The 17168-nt window shown below is 42.5% G+C and overlaps 1 protein-coding gene across 1 annotated transcript in view; it reads right to left on the bottom strand.

The window, feature by feature from the left end:
- Positions 1–17168, bottom strand: part of STAG1 (stromal antigen 1) — a 2620144-nt gene that overhangs the window by 2205642 nt on the left and 397334 nt on the right. The window contains exon 4 of the mRNA XM_044070350.1: positions 8707–8911. Coding sequence (XP_043926285.1) covers positions 8707–8911 — 205 coding nt within the window. The remainder of the gene's footprint in view (positions 1–8706; positions 8912–17168) is intronic.

The raw sequence follows: 17168 nt of genomic DNA, 5'->3' as shown, positions 1-17168 counted from the left end.
TCTAAATACGGCTGTATTTTAGCCATAAAAGCATTCAAAAGCAGGTATAGTGACCAGGGACCCTGCATACTCTTACAAACATCACAAAAGTTGTGTGGTACATCAAGTAGGTAGACAGTACAGTTGTGTACACTTACCATAAAAGTAGATGTTAGAGTTTATTCACTGCTGCAGTCATCACCAGAGTCTTGGATTCCTGCATCGGATGCGGTCTCTTCTTCAATGACGTCAGATCATCAGGGATATAAAACATGCAGCCGACGCCATTACATCAGTTTTTCTTGCCCCAGATGTCAGGTGCCCCCACAATGGGAAGCAATTATATGTTATGGTACACCTCCATCAAAAAGCAAATACACCAGAAAGCTTAAATACACCAAACAAGAAGGAAAAGTAGAGCCAAGAGAAGTCAGAGGGCTAGAGGGAGGGTAACCAGGACTGCAACAGTGAATACACTCTAAAATCTACATTTATGGTAACTGTACACAACTGTACTATGTTCTTCGTGTTTCACTGTTGCAGTCATAACATTTGGGTGTTTTCCCAAAGCTAAGGAAGGGAGGAGGAAGTTAAGAGAGCATTAGGGCCAGCTACTAAGCCCTGCAAGACTGCAGTGGCAAAATCAGCTCTGGATTTAGGAAAAAATAGGCATGTGGTAATGATTGGTGAAGGTATGTACAGAGCTCCAGGTAGCAGCTTCTAGGATGTCCCTGGTAGGGAACTCCTCTGAGAAAGGCTGTAGTGGTAAGATGCAGCCCTGGTGGAATGTGATCTTATCCCCTGTGGGGTAGGTTTTTCATGGTGCTTATAGCAGAAATTAATGCAATGGCCTATCCACTTTGAAATGGTTTGCTTTGAAATGGCCTTCCCCTCTGCCCCTGCAGCAAATCCAACTAGCAGCTGTTCAGATTTTCTGAGAGGATTAGTCCTGTCCAAATAAAATCTAAGTTGTCTGTGCAAGTCCAGAGAGTGCAGTATTCGTTCTCCTTTGTTTTGTGGATTAGGGAAAAAAGTAGGCAAATGAATGGACTGATTTAGGGCCACACTAGATACCACCTTGGGCATAAAGAAAGGATTGGTCCTGAGGGAAACCCTGTCTGCATGGAAGATAATGATGGGTTCCACTGCCATAAGAGCCTGTAATTAAGACACTCTCCTTGCTGGAGTGATGGCTAGAAGGAAGGGTGTTTTCCAAGAAAGGAATTTCAACTCTGCAGTTGCAGCTGGCTCAAAGGGAGGGAAAGTGAGCTTTTCCAATACAAAGTTAAGGTCCCAGGCTGGAGTAGGGGCTCTCCTGGGGGGGGGGGGTCTTAAATTTGTGCCCCCCCCAAGGAATGCTTTAGCAGGGGGTGAGAAAAGAGGGGTGGCTCAGTATTATAATGTGCTGAAATGGTAGAAGCATGAATTTTAATTGAGGAGAAGGATAGGCCCTTGTGGAGCATTTCTGTTAAGTACTGAAGAATATGAGGTAAGGTGGGCACCGTTGTGCCCATCCCCCGAGTCTGGCTCCAGGAACAGCATCTTTTCCACTTTTCAGCATAGGATTTTCTAGTACAAGGCCTCCTTGCCTCCAGAATGACATCTAGCACCTGCTTACTGAGGGATGCCATTGGAGAGCTCAAGGAATTAGCCAGGCTGCAAGGTTCAGGGGTTTGAAGCTGAGGGTGCAGAATTTTGCCTGCCTGCTGGGACAGCAGGGAAGGGGTCTGAGGCAGGTGCCATGATTCCAGTAGTGTCATACTGTGCAAGAGGGGGTACACCAGTGCTGGCATGGCCAGTCTGGTGTAATCAGTATTGTCCTTGGCTTGTCCTGTTTGATCTTTTGCAGAATCTTCGCGGTGAGAGGCAGGGGGTGAAGACAAACTGAGAGGCTTTCCCAGGTAAAGGACAGGGCATCAACTTTCCAGGCTTGATTGTGGGAAGTCCTTGTGCAGAATCTGAACAACTGGTAGTTCTGAGGGGAGGCAAACATGTCTACTTCTGGAGTCCCCCATTTTTCCTCAAGAGTTTGAATATTTTTGGTTCCAGTTTCCATTCAAACAGGCGGTCTTTGTTTAAGGGAGCAACCAGTAATTTAACTTTAACATGATCTGGCAAGTTTTGCTCCTTAAGCCAAGCATGCCTCCCAAGTGTGACAGCAGCTCTGCAAGATGTTTCTAAAGAGACAAAACCACATTGCAAAGTATGTTTACCAACTTGTTCTGCAGAATGCATTAAATCCTGTAATTCTTTGTGATCAGCACAGTCAGGAATTAACATAATTTTATGTTTAAGTAGTCCCATAACATGCTGCTGGTACCTTAAGTGTATACCTTCTTACCCCATCTGTCTAAGGCTCTAGAATCTCTATCAGAAGGGGTACGATTTTTGGCAGCAGTAGCCTTAATGCCCTTTGGTCCTTGGGAAATGGTCTCTGGATCTTCAGTAGGATTCTTGAAGAGGAACTTGTGAGAGTCAGGTACTCTAATACCGGCCAGGTTTTCTGGGAGCTTGAGGTAAAGTATGTGGGGAAAGGCTATAGTCCAAGAAAGCATCATCTACAATGTCCAGAACAGAAGGGACAGCTAAAGGCCTGTGTTGAGGAAGAGTAAGAATTCTCTAAGCCTCTTTTTGGAGTCAGAGTAATCCTGGCTTTCCCAGCAGAAATGCTCCCCAAGAGAGTGCAAGCTTTCACCAGTGGAGGGGAAGCAGAGGGAATGGAATTCTCTGCATCAGAGTCCTCATAGGTAGATAAGGGCAAATCCTGGTAATCAGAAGAAACAGAAATATCAGACTCCTGATCAGAAGAATCAGAAGGAAAATCAGTTCTAGGTCTCTTAGAGGGGGAAGGCTGGCTTAACCTAATTAAGGTAATAAGGTCTTCAGCCATTCTAAGCATTTGTTTTTTTGGTATAGGAGTCTGACCATGCGGTTTGGACATCGGTTTTCTAGGCGTGGTGTGAGTTTTAGGCCTGGATGAAGAAGATGGCATTGGTTTAAAATGCAAGTCTGTAGGCCTGAATACACCCTCAGAAGCCGGTGCCTGCACAGCAGCTCCAGACCCATCCAAAGTAGAGACATCCGCAGGTTCCATAGTTGAAGCATCTCGCGGCATACTGGACTCCGAATAGGTCTCATAAGAGGCCTGCGAATCTGAAGTAGCAGGTATCAGGAGCCTGCAAAAGCGCCTCACTGAGTACCGGCGGACTGGTGACTAGCTTAACGGAAGCATCGTCGGCATTTTTGGACCTATGTGGTCTGTGTCTGTCTTTATCCTTACGTTTTTTTTTTTTTTTTTTTTTTAAGATCGGTAGTTGGATGGCTTACCGAAACCATTTCAGAGTACAGATACAGAGTACCAAAATAATTTGCTGCAAATATAGCCCGACGACGAATAGTTCGGGGGTTGAACAAGGCACAAAACCGACAGCGAGGCTCGTCTTGGTCTGGGCCTAAGCAGGGGATACAGTACGAATGAAAATCTTTATGAGGTATTTGCTTTCTACAGGTAAGGCAATTGTTAACTTTTACTGACATCGGTTGGAGCAAAAAAAAAAAAAAAACCCCAAATGGGGTATTTTTTTTTTTTTGAAGACTTCGGTTCTGAAACTCGAAAATGAAAATTTCAGGAGTCTGTCAACCGGCACTTGCGAACTGCTTCGGGCAACGCATGGCAAGAAAGACTGATGTAATGGCATCGGCTGCATGTTTTACACCCCTGACGGCATGGAAGAAGAGACAGCATCCGACGCAGGAATCTAAGACTCTGGTATTCAGGCTGGCTGAGGTCTACCTGCAGGCAGATAACCCAAATTTGATGACAGCAACAGTGACACACGAAGAACATCCACTCTTACCTTGTGTGTGTAGTGGCCAGGAGTTAGGTCTAATCCTTGGGCCATTTTGCTGGAGAGATAAATTCCTGTCCCAGAGACTTCCCTTACTCTGGAACGGACTACCCATCTATGTCAAGCAGAGTTCCTCATTAGCACTCTTCAAGAAAAATCTTGATGAGTGGATGGGAAATGGGAAGTTCACCCTGGGGATCACTTCTGTGGCTCTGCTCGAAAGGGGCACAGGAAAATAACTTTCTTGGGTGACAAAAGCCAGGGAACCTTGTTGGCTAAGCTTACTTAGGCCCTTGGGCCAACAGCCTAGTACCTTCCTATGGCAGGGGTCCAGTAAATATTGTGGGAAGAAATATCCAGCGAATTGTTATGGCTAGGCTTGTATAGGTCCTAGGGCCGAAAGCCTAGTACCAACCTATGAACCTATTATTTTGCATTCTACTCAAAGAGAATGAGCTTGGTAGATCAGCTAAGCAGGCCAGAATTAGACCTTTATGAATGGGTGCTAAACAGGAACACATTTCTGGATTTGGTTTAGAAGCAGGGTACAGCAGAAATGCACATTTTTGATTTTTCAGAAAAACAGAACATTAAGAAATGTTTGCAACAGGATCCTAACCTTAAGGTCAAAGGATGCCTTCTCAGACAGTTGGGTACGTCTACTTCTTTACACCCACACTCTCCTTTGGTAATTCAGAAGGTATAGAAGGATGGACCAAAAATACCACTCATAGCACCTTTGTGGCAAAGGCAGCAATGTTTTTCTCCCTTAATGAACACAAAAAGGATGCAGACTTTACTATGCCTCACCATATGGAGGTTTTATCCCAGAACAAGGATTTACTTATGTACTCCAACTTCCAACGACCTTGAGGATGGCAACTTGGATGATTAAGCATTCATTTATTTTAGGCACATGCTTACAGAAGATGTACTTGCAATCATAGGGGAGGTTTTTAAACGAAACACAAGAAAGTCTTGCCTAGCTAAATGGAAAAGGTTCTCCTTTTGGTGTCCTAAAGAGGCCTTAGACCTAAAAAAAAAAAAAAAAAAAAAAAAGACAGCAGTGACTATGGTGCATAAATTGTGCTTCACTGTCAGTACATGCACATGCTGTCTCTGTATGCTTTCCCTGGAATCCCCCACTTTACTCCTCATTGCTAGAGAAGCAATTCCTTAAACGTGTCCTCAAATTAGACTTCCCAAGAAGGGACTCGCTCTCCTTTCCCTAGACTTCAATCATGTACTGGAAAAATTGACAGTACTGCCATTTGAAACACCAACTTCAAAACCTCAAACTTGTGATATGGAAAACTGTTCTCCTGGTGGCTGTAAAGTCTTCCAAAATAACTTGTGAATTAGCAAGCAGTTATGTGCAAACAACTGCTCCTCATCTTCTGCAAGAACAGGGGTACTTGACTGCACAAATTCTAACCCCCCATGCTAAAGATGAGGATAGAAGTTTCCTTTAACCAGTAAGTGATCTGTCATTAGTTTCATATCCTTCTACTACAGAACTCAGAACTAAGACGAGAAGGTATTTAATGTGTCTCATAAAACTTTCCCAGGTCATCCTATCTCATCTCTTAAAGCACAATGCCTGAGGACACAATTCTTCAGCCATGTACAGCAGTTAGCATTACTACAAAAATGGCCCATAGACGATCAGGTTATTTACTGTTAAGGTGTATTTGGCGTTTCCTTTTTTTTTTTTTTTTTTTTTGAAAAACTTACCTCACTCCCTTTGTGATCTACCTACAAGGTCACTCATTTCTTTTCATTTTTGGAACACTTTTCCTGTCAGGAACAAAAGTTATGCATTTACTCTAATGATTGATCTATGTTGTCTGATTTTAATTCAGATCAATTGTGGGTTGTCAAATCCGACTAGATACAACCTCGGCACCGATCCTAAAACTTTTCAGTTCTAGGGTTCTGACTCCCCTAACCATAAAATCCCTGGCAACCACCCTAGTACCTCAGATTGAGTCTGCCCCATGATGAGCAATATACATCAAATTACAAGCAACAGAACCTTACTCTAATGAAAGAGGGTCTTGTTCTGGCTAACTTCCAAGTGATACAAAATAGGCTGTGACACTGTTACAGAGCACTGGCAGGGGTGGCTGGTTATTGACAGGAAAGGCCATGGTGGAACGGTCTTTGTAGTCTCATTAGTGACAAATCTGCAGGTGGCAATTGGAATAGAAGCTGAACGAGATGAAAATCAAACATCGATCTATCTTTGTGGTGCGTACATAACTTTTGTATGCAATGTTACTTTCTACCAATTACTCTGAGGAACAGATTCCCAAGCAGACAGTCCTGGGGTGGTATCAAGGAAGGACATTCCTAAGAATGTTGGAGCCAAAGGATGAACAAGATCTTGATTGTTCATCCAGTTTATAACGTGACACAAATGTATGAATTATTGACCAAGTAAGAGCTGTAGCGATACAATCAAAAGGAAGGCTGCTGGCAAAGGCTGAACTGAGGGGGAAAGTCTGGCATCTGCTAGAATTGAGGAACCAAATGGTTAATTTCATGTTTTTTGATCAGGGGGGTAAGTCCGGATGGGTGAGACAAGAGATCTGGACACTGATCAAGTTTCCAGGGAGGATGTACTAGAAGAGGCCACAGGAATGGAAACCATGTCTGTTGTGGCAAGAAAGGGGGAAAAAGGATCACCCTGACCTTGTGTATTCTTGCTTTCTGTATAAATTTGTTCATTAGAGACAATGGGGAAAAAGTATAAAGGTGACTTGTGGACCACAGCATTCCTTGGTGACTGTCCCTGTGCAGGGATTATGGCAAAGTACCTGCTGCACTTATGATTTAGATGAGATGCAAAATGATCACAGCAAGGGTGACTCCAGCGACTGAGCATCAAGTTGGTCACTGCTGGATTGAGGGACCACTTGTGAGGCATCAGGACAGATCAGCTCAGTTTGTCTACTACACTACTGGATAACTCCAGGATATGCGTTGCTAAAAGAAAATAATGCAATGACATCACCCATAACCAGGCTGTCACAGCTTCAAGGCATAAGGGGTAAGAATGGGTTTCCTTCCTGTATGTTGATGTACCAGAATACCAACACGCTGTCTGGCTGTACCCGAATCACAACTCTGGGTAGAGTGACCTGAAAGGCCTGCAATGCTAGGACTGCACTCATCTCCAGAACACTGATGTGACTTCTATATGTAACCATGTGCCCTGAACAGTCTTCCTTTAGAAATGTCCATTGCCACAACTTGCACTCTTTTATAAGCTTCTTGCAGTTGGAGCACATATAAGGCACCTAAAATTTTAATAAGCTGGCTAGTGCAGAAGGTGAGCTCCACCTAGCTTAGGCTACTGCAACCGGGATCTACATACTGGAAATACAATCATCTGAAGGTCATGAGGCTTACAAATCAATAAATTTATACAAAAATAGACTAACAGGGGGACTCATTTTCTCTAAACAAGAGAATATTTTTGTAAGAGCTCACGACTGAAGTTTAGAAAAGAAGTGGAAAAAACATTGCGCGCACACATTTATGTGAGAAAGTCACAAAAATGTCGCACCTTTTTTTTTTTAATTGAAGTGGGCAGCCTGGGATTGTTTCTTTGTATTAAAGCTGACTGTAAGGTGAATGATATACAGTACAAAATGAGAAGGATAGAGGGAGACTGCCAACCTTGGAAAGTTTTATCTGGTAAGCAGTCCCAACACCTATGGTTATAGCCTTAGAGGCTACCAAAAAACAACCTTGTCTTATAAGAGCTTTTCAGAACTTGTGCACTCTACATACTTAATTGTTGAAGCACATCAGGGTATGAACTCAACTCCCTAAACTGGATTCTTCCCTTGGAAAGAAGAAAAGAAAGTGAAAGGAATGGGTCTAAGAAAACCCAGACAACACCTTCAGAAAGAAATGTGGGCCATTTCTAAAGTCAATCTTATCTTATGATCCCTATATGAAAGGCTACAACTCTTTATTTAACATAAGGGTAACCACGCCTTGACTTAAAGGCAGACATTCTTACTTGCTACGGCAGCCCTAAAACGTTTACGACCCTTGCTACAATGTGATTTTACTTAATGAGGCACAATGCTTACAGCAAAAAGTCTGTTCAGCGAGGCAGAACTGACAACTTAGGTGAAAGTAGTTTGTAGTATCTACTAGCCATAAGCACACTTACCGGTGACATTTCCCAAGTTAGTCAGTGGTCTTGAAAAGATCTCAAAATCAAATAAAAAGGACCTTAACTACAGAAAAAAATTTCAATCCAACTACTTACCACAGCTCTGCAGATTGCTTGGATAGATGGGGCAAAAATCGCTCTCATTTACACCACATACCCGCGGTGCGAGAGAGGGTGGCCATGCACAAGGGTGTTCCAAACGTTACAAGTCGGGCCTGAAAATTTAATATCTACCCAAAGAACTATTTTCCAGATGTTATTATGCATATTACTGCAGCAATGATCCTTATGATGAACATAAAGCAGCAAAGTACAATTCTCCAAACTCCTAGCCATTTGGATAAATACAACATATTGTGACATTTGTCTTTTACGTTTTCTTGAGATGAACAGCTAGCAAGGTTTGAAACTATTCATTTAAAAATATAAGTAAAGTACCTTATAACTGCTTTTTTTTAATGACCTTTTTCTGCATATTACGTGTTTATACACTTAACCATTCAATGCTGGCAATGCTGCATATACAGTTTCACTGTATACGGACGTGCATATTACAAACTTGTTTAGAAGATCATATGACATCAGGAAACACACGTTTTACACTTCCTGCTTTAAAGCACTGATATGACTTTCCCTAGTACTACAACTGTTATTATACAAATAACGTGGCACTTTCTACATACTCACCAGCTAGTGTACTAGTATGCCTGAATGCTCGAACCTGGGAGTCTGAGAGACCAGTAAGAAGAGAAATAACAGTGTCCATCATGTATTCATCATAGATTATGCTATACTGGCACTGCCGAATTAAAACACCAATAAATTCACAGAAATTTGACCGGAATTTTTTCCACTGAGGTCCAGGCATGGTAAGGGGATAGTCTCCACTGTCCTAAAGACAAAGCAGATGTTAAATCATTTTACAGTGCAAGATGAAAGCTGAAGATTTCCACAGCACAAGTATAACAACCTTAGAGTTACCTTAACTGTTAATGCAAGAAAAGAACAAGCACATATTTGTATGTAATACACAAACAGAAATATACTACACACATATATTAGGAATATCATCAGAAATTAACATTTTGTCCTGGTAGTCTCACAGTGTGCCCCCCTCTCAGTCCACCTTACATTAAAATGTACATAAATCTTCCTAAACACTACCCTATACACAGAAATGAAATCTGCACCTATACATGGCAATGTTACATGAACCACTTTAGTGGCGTCTCCTACAATCAAACAAACTGTTAGTCAAAAGAATAATTTTATTCCTAAGCAGGTCATACTCAAGTAACACATTTGCACAAGTCCTACTTATAGGTAACAGATTATGTTAAAATTCTACATTGCTGCAGTGGCATATGGGTTCTCTGCCTGCACAACTACCTACACTGGCAGCTTTCCAGAGCACATAATCCCCTCCTCTGACTCTGTGATAAGGGGTTGGTTAAGCCCCTCCCATCAGGGGAGGCTTAATCCTGTCACAGTCTCATTTATTCGGGCTTTTAGTGCTAAGTAGGACGAATCAAGGAGGACCAGAAGCAAGAATTGCCTGAAACTAATCAGTCTGCAGCCATAAAACACCAACACACATAACCAAAGCCAAACAACACAAGTTTGAATACCACTGAACTACATACAAAACCAGGGGGATGATGGGTGGATGCTGACACTGAGGTAGCATGAAATTCAAACATCGACTGTTACAGGTAAGTGGGATTCGTGCAACTGGACTATCTTCATTATTCACAATACCTCAGTAGCATATGGGCAGATTCACAAAGCTTATACTACCTAGGAGGAGGAAGTATAAGGATCCCGGAGCCCCTGGATAATGGTCCTCACAACACCTGCTCAGGAACATGAGAAATAATTCAGTGCAGAGTGCTTTGTAAAGGTATAAGGACAAGACCAAGTTGCTTCCTCTAAAATGCTTTTAGAGTTGATGCCCTTCTAATATCCCAACCAAAGAGGAGAAGGTTCTGATCGAACATGCCTTAGCCTTGCCAAGAAAAGATTTATTAGGCACAAGACAACCAAAGCAATTGTTTGCTTAGAGAGAGATTTACTCTTCTTAGCTCAAGAATAGAAAATAAACAGCTGTTCAGCTTTCCTGAAGGGCTTAGTTGTGTCAAAGTAGTACCACAGTTGTGTGTGTACATACAAGATCTGCAGAATCTCCTCCCTTGTTTTTAGGTTCCTGAAAGAAAACAAGGAGACTGACAGCTTAATTCAGTGTAAATTCAGAAACTACTTTTGGCAAGAAGGCATTAGTGCATAAAAAGTCCATTCCTTGTGGAAAAAGCAGAGAAGGTTGTCCCTCCATGACAGCTTGCAGCTCACAGACTCTTCTTGCAGATGTCAGAGCAATCAGCAAAACAGCTTATCAAATGATGAACCTCAAATCAGAATGAAAGGAAGGTTCAAAAGGAGAGGTCAATTTTTCAAGGACAATGTTGAGATCCCTAGGAGGAGGAATTTCTGTTCAACGGAATCTCAAGTGCAGCACTCCTTTCATAAACTGACCAAAGAGACACACACGAGGGGGATCCATGTGCAGATAAGATGAAACAGCTCCAAGACGCACCTGATAGATGCATAATATAAGTCACCGCTGAGTAGCTCACAAATTATTTCAAAACTAGAGGGAGAGGCACTGTACTTGGTCCTCTGACATTCGGTTAGGCAGCACCTAGAAAACCTCTTCCACTTATAAATATACAATTTTCTAGTTGCAGGTTTCTTGCCTTCAATATATTTTCTAGGTGCAGGACTTCTTGCCTCTTTCAACACCTGCTGCACATCCTTATGGAAAAAGTGCCTAAAAAATATTTAAGATAGAATCATACAGGCTGTTAGTACCAACTGCTCTCTAAGCTGGGGTGCACCAGCCACCCCTGGCACTGTGTGAGCAGATCCAGTGTGTGAGGAAGCTAGTAGTAATTCCCCTTGTCCAATTCCATTAAAAGGGAGAACAAACTTGTGCACCTTCCACTTATACATGGCATTACAGTTTTAACACAAACTGTAAAGTACAACTGTGAAAGTAAGGCAGTAGGGTCAAGCTATACAGTATTTATCCTGATAAGGATTAAACAGCTGGCCAGCTTCCAACGCTGCAGGGCACTTTTCACATGCTCACACAGTCTGCTCGAGTTGAGCTGACAAGTCAGATTTAGATCGTAAGCCCTTTGGAGCTTAAAAGCCAACAGAGGAGAGACTAAAATCCTGAGGAGGACAATGCTAGGAAAATAAAAAATGCCCACACATGGACATAAAAAAAATACAAAAATAACTGGAAATGGGGAGGGGGGGTTGGTTGGTTATTGCAGCAGTGATCATTCAAACATCATCTATTACGGTAAGTTTACTTACACAACTGTACTATGTTCTTCATATGGATTCGCTGCTGCAGTAACCTAAGCTACAAGGGTATATTACCACATCTTACAATGACTAGGAGGAGGAAGGGATGAGGGTTCAGGAGCCCCTACCCATACCAAAACCTTTTCCTGTTATTAATAAACGATTTTCTAGCAGCAGGATTTATTGCCTCATTTAATACCTGCAGCATGCCCTTGCAAAAAAGGTGCCTAAAAGTTAAGATTCGATCATCCAGGTAGTCAGTTATAGTTGAGATGCATGCAAATCAAATGCTCTTCCTGCACAGGTCAGAACAATAAGCAAGACCATTGTCCATGTCAAGAACCTCTTAATTGCTGAGAGAATTACTAGATCCCAAAAAGGAGCCACCTGTATTCTCAAACACTTGGTATGCAAATCTGCTCTTGTGTGAGCATATCCAGTCTGTCAGAAGTCTGCAGTAATTGCCCCTGCCCATACCATAAGAAAGAAGAACTGTTGCTTGATTCAGAAGGGATTCTTCATAAAGATCTTTGGAGTCTTCTTTTGTATCTTCAGAATGATCCTGGATAATACTGGAAAAGGGTGGAAAAGCATGCAAGAAAACTCCTAAGAGGGGAAAAGAAAATCAGTTATCCAAGCCTTTAATGGTGGGGATCTGGAGCAGAACTTTATCAATTGACAGCTGAGTGTGGAGTCAAAAGCATGCATTTGAGGCAGTGCCCATAGCAGGATCAAACCCTGGAAGACTCCTTGAAACAAATTTCATTAGACAGGGTCTGGTCCTGTTCAGCTTGCCTACCACACAATTTTGCTCTGACCACAGTAACGGATGCAAGCATGCAAAATCTGAAGGTAATGCTACTCGATGCTAGAAGTCTAAACCTCAAAATGCACTATCTCGAGACATTCCTAAAAATGGAGAACATCGATATCTCTGCAGTAACTGAGACTTGGTTTAGGGCTCCAGAGAGCACCCGTGCAATACCGGGCTACAACTCTTACCACACTTTTCGGCCACACAACCAAGACCGAAACACTAAAAGTGGAGGAGTGTGCATATTCACACCTCCAGGCTAGTTGCCCAACACAATGCATCTGAAATTCTCCAGGTGCAACTAACACTAGGTAAGACTGCAATCCAAACTGTAGCTTAATACAGATCCCCCACCATGCCCAAAGATTTTCACTACACCTTTCTAAACATACTGGAAAATATTAAGATACAACCAAACACCCTAATACTGGGTGATTTCAACTACCCTGCCATTAACTTGGAAAACTACTCGGGTACCAACTCCTTTTCCCAACGGTTCTTGGAATTCATAAATTCCAATGCCCTGGATCAACTAATCCATTGTCCCATCAGGGGCTCCAATATCTTAGACCTGGTCATTACCAACATGGGAGACAGATGCTCCACACCAGTGGTCACCACCTCATTGGTCAGGTCTGACCATAAGCAAATCACCCTTGACATCCACATCCTACCCCCACACCCCAGTAAGGAAACCTCCTTGAAAAACATCTCCAAAGCCAACTTCAAGCTACTGACGTCAGAAGTGAAACTTCATGACACCCATGCAGACGGGATCTTAAAGTTCGACTGCAGAATCTTACACCAAGGCACTGTACGAGCACATCCACTCGTGCATGAATCATGCCATGCCGAATAGAAAGTACAGTTGTGTACACTTACCATAAATGTAGATGTTCGAGTGTATTCACTGTTGCAGTCATTACATTTGGGTAATCTGCTAGCAGGTTGACCTCAGTCGGCCTGAATTCCAAAGTCTTGGGTCCTGCGTCAGTTGCTGTCTTCACTTCAATGACGTCAGGTCATCAGGGGTATAAAACATGCAGCCAACGCCATTTTCTTTAGTTTTTCTTGCCTCCGATGTCAGGTGCCCCCAAAAAGGTAGCAATATTATATATATATATATATATATATATATATATATATATATATATATATATATATATATATATATATATATATATATATATATACATACATATATATATACATACATATATATATATACATACATACATACACACACAAATACATGCATCAATATAAACTTTACCTTCATCTACAAGCAAATACACCACATAGGTTGTAGAAGATATTGAAGGAAAGATAAACTTCAGAATGACAGGGGAGTGGGCGGGAAGGTAACCTGGACTGCAACAGTGAATACACTCAAACATCTACATTTATGGTAAGTGTACACAACTGTACTATGTTCTTTGTGTTTCACTGTTGCAGTCATTATATTTGTGTAGAATCCCAAAGCTATGGTTGGGAGGCTGGGGATAAACAGCATTAGGTGCAGCTATAAGGCCCTGTAGCACTGCAGTGGCAAAGCCTGCCCTGGACTTAGAGTAGAGAGGCAAATGGTAATGCTTTGTAAAGGTGTGAACAGAACTCCAAATAGCAGCCTCTAGAATGTCTTTGGTTGGTACTTCTCTGAGAAAGGCTGCTGAAGTAGCTGCAGCTCTGGTGGAATGAGACCTAATGCCCTTGGGCACAGGTTTACCATGGTGTAAGTAGCAGAAAAGGATGCAGTGGCTTATCCACTTTGAAATTGTCTGCTTTGAAATAGCCTTTCCTTCTGATCCTGCAGCATTTGACACTAGTAATTGCTCAGTTTTTCTTAGCTTTAGTCCTGCTCAAGTAGAATTTTAGCTGTCTGTGAACATCCAAGGAGTGCAGAATTCTCTCCCCTTTGTTCTGCGGATTTGGATAAAAAGCTGGCAGATGAATTGTTTGGTTAAGAGCCACACTGGAAACCACCTTAGGCATAAAAGTAGGATTTGTCGTCAGAGACACCCTGTCCGGGTAAAATATGATAAAAGGCTCTACAGCCATGAGGGCCTGTAGCTCTGAAACTCTTCTTGCTGAAATAATTGCTAGTAGCAGAACTATCTTCCATGATAAGAACTTTACATCAGCGGTAGCAGCTAGTTCAAATGGAGGCAGGGTGAGCTTTTCCAACACATAATTGAGGTCCCATGCAGGTAATGGTGATCTTCTAGGGGGGGCCTTACATTTTTGGCTCCTCTAAGATACTGCTTTAGTAAAGGATGAGAAAAGATTGGTGGCTCTGTGTTGTAATGAGCCAAAATGGCAGAGGCATAGATTTTGATTAATGAGAAAGATAGGCCTTTGTCAAGCATCACAGTTAAATATTGTAAAATCTGAGGAATATTTGGTTCTGCTGCATCAGTTCCTTGTGCTTGATTCCAAGCACAGAATCTCTTCCACTTGTCAGCGTAAGATTTTCTAGTGCCTTCTGACTTCCAAAATGACATCCATCATGCTTTACTGAGAGGTGTTGTTTGTATGACTACATGATTAGCCATGCTGCCATGTTTAGAGTCTGTAGTTGATTGTGCAGGATCTAACTGTTTTGCTGGGACAGTAGTTGTGGTCTTTGAGGCACAGTCCAAGCTGGGTATTGAGACAAGTTCCTTAGGATTGGGTACCAGTATTGGCGGGGCCAGTCCGGGGCAATTAATATCATCTTTGGCTGCTCTTGTCTGACTTTTAGGAGGACCTTGGCTACAAGAGGCAGAGGAGGAAAGGCGTAAACTGATAGGTTTTTCCAGCTGAAGGATAGGGCATCCACTTTCCATGCTTGTCTGTGGTAAGTTCTTGTGCAGAATCTTTTCAATTGATAATTTTGAGGAGAGGCAAACAGATCCATATCTGGGCTCCCCATTTCTCTGTTATCATGCTGAAGACTTGTGGATTTAGTTTCCACTCGTGTGGATCCATAAGGTTTCTGCTTAAATCGTCTGCCAGAGTGTTTTGTTTTCCTGGCAGGAATTGAGCTTGAAGATGTATATGGTAGGTCAAAGCTGTGTCCCACAGTGCCATGGCAAATCTGCAAAGGGGGTATTAGTGAGTGCCTCCTTGCTTGTTTATATACCACATGACTGTGGTGTTGTCCGTCTTTATCAGTAGTTTACCTGGATGAACTAAGTCCTTGAAGGCTGTTAGGGAATTTTGAACAGCTAGCATCTCTTTCTGGTTGATATGTAGATGCATTTGTTTTGGTGCCCATATGCCCTGAATGCATCTTCCAACCATGTGGGCCCCCCCAGGCATAATCTGATGCGTCTGTTAAGGTTTGGCTGGTACGGGGTAGAGTAAAGGGCCGTCCCATGTTTAGGTGACAGGCCTTTGTCCACCATAGAAACTCCTGTTGCAGGCAGGGAATGAGGGGAATCATTGTTTCCAGACTGTGTGAATGTTGACTCTATAAACTTTTTAGGCACCATTAAAGTTTCCTCATATGCAGTCTTGCATATGGAATTAGTAGGATGCAGGATGCCAGGAAGCCCAGAGCCTGCAGAATTTGTCTTGCAGAAGACTGGATTTTTGTTGCCATTAGTTTGAAGTAAGTAGTCAGTTGCCTTCGTTTGTCTGGCGTAAGGTAAGCCATCTGGGCAGTTGTATTCAAGCTTGCACCCAGGAATGCTATCTTTTGAGAGGATACCAGTTGTGATTTCTTTTCATTTACTGTGCACCCTAGGCATGTTAGAAGCCTTTTCACAAACACCAGGTGTCGAACAACAGTGTCCTTGTTCTCTGCTTGAATGAGACAGCCGTCTAAGTAAGGATATATTTGTATACTTCTTGTCTGCAAAATGCAATTACTGGTGCCAGGCACTTTGTAAAGACCCTGGGCGCAGTAGATAAGCCAAAGGGCAGTGCAGAGAATTGGTAATGCATTAAGCCAGCCTTGAATCTGAGGTGTCCTCTGCACGATTGTCTTACTGGGACATGCAGGTATGCCTCTTTTAGGTTTAATGTCACCAGCCAAGCATTCTTGCCCAGCATGGGCAGAAGCTGCTGCAAAGTCAGCATTTTGAATTCTGGAATGTCCAGGTATGTGTTCAAAATTGATAAATCCAGTATTGGCTGACAGGCCTTGTCCTTTCTGGGTACCAAGAACAGTCGAGCAAAAACCTTGTCCTTTTTCCTGTTCTGGTACTGGTTGAATGGCCCCCATATCCATGAGGGACGTAACCTGTTTCTGTGCCCCTGCCCACTGATTTTTTGACAGATCTGGCCAACCGTCTGCCATTGGCAGAGTGTGGAAATGGAATCTGTATCCCTGTGATACTATGTTTAGTACCCACTTGTCCTGGGTTACTAACTGCTAATTTTGAGCAAAAAGTGCTAATTTTCCCCCTAAGGCTGCTGTCAAAAGATAAGTGCTTGGTGTAGGCAGAGGGAAGTCATTGGGACTGTTTTCTGTAGGTTTGCACTTTATCTCCCACTGATTTGGAAGTAGATGCGCCCCATTGCTTTGACCTGTATGAATCTTGCGCCTGGTATCTGGAACCCTTTGGGTGTCCGGATTTGCTCCTTTGAGCTCTGTCTGACACAGGTAAGGACTAATTTTTTGTAGGCCAGTGTCTACTGAATCTTGGTGGCTGCACTTGTAAGAAGTCTTTAATAGTTTGCATAGACTTAGCTTTGTCTTCCATTTTCTTTAAAACCTCTTCTGCCTTAATATCAAACAGAGAATCATGCTGTAAAACCAGGCATGCCTCCTAATCACAAATCCAGTAACTGCGGCCCTGCAGGAGGCCTCTAAGGAATCAAAACCAGATTGCAAAGTATGCTTTCCAACTTGTTCAGCTGCATGCAATAATTCCTGCAATTCTTTACTTTCTGCACATTCTGAAATAATCATCATTTTCTGTTTCAGCAATCCCATAACATGTTGTTGGTACTTAAGCATATGAAATTGATAGTTTAAGGC

Source organism: Protopterus annectens, chromosome 4.part1 (genome assembly GCF_019279795.1).
Source record: "Protopterus annectens isolate FY-2018-M chromosome 4.part1, PAN1.0, whole genome shotgun sequence".
Lineage (NCBI taxonomy): Eukaryota > Metazoa > Chordata > Ceratodontiformes > Protopteridae > Protopterus > Protopterus annectens.
This window is presented reverse-complemented; position numbering and strand designations above follow the sequence as displayed.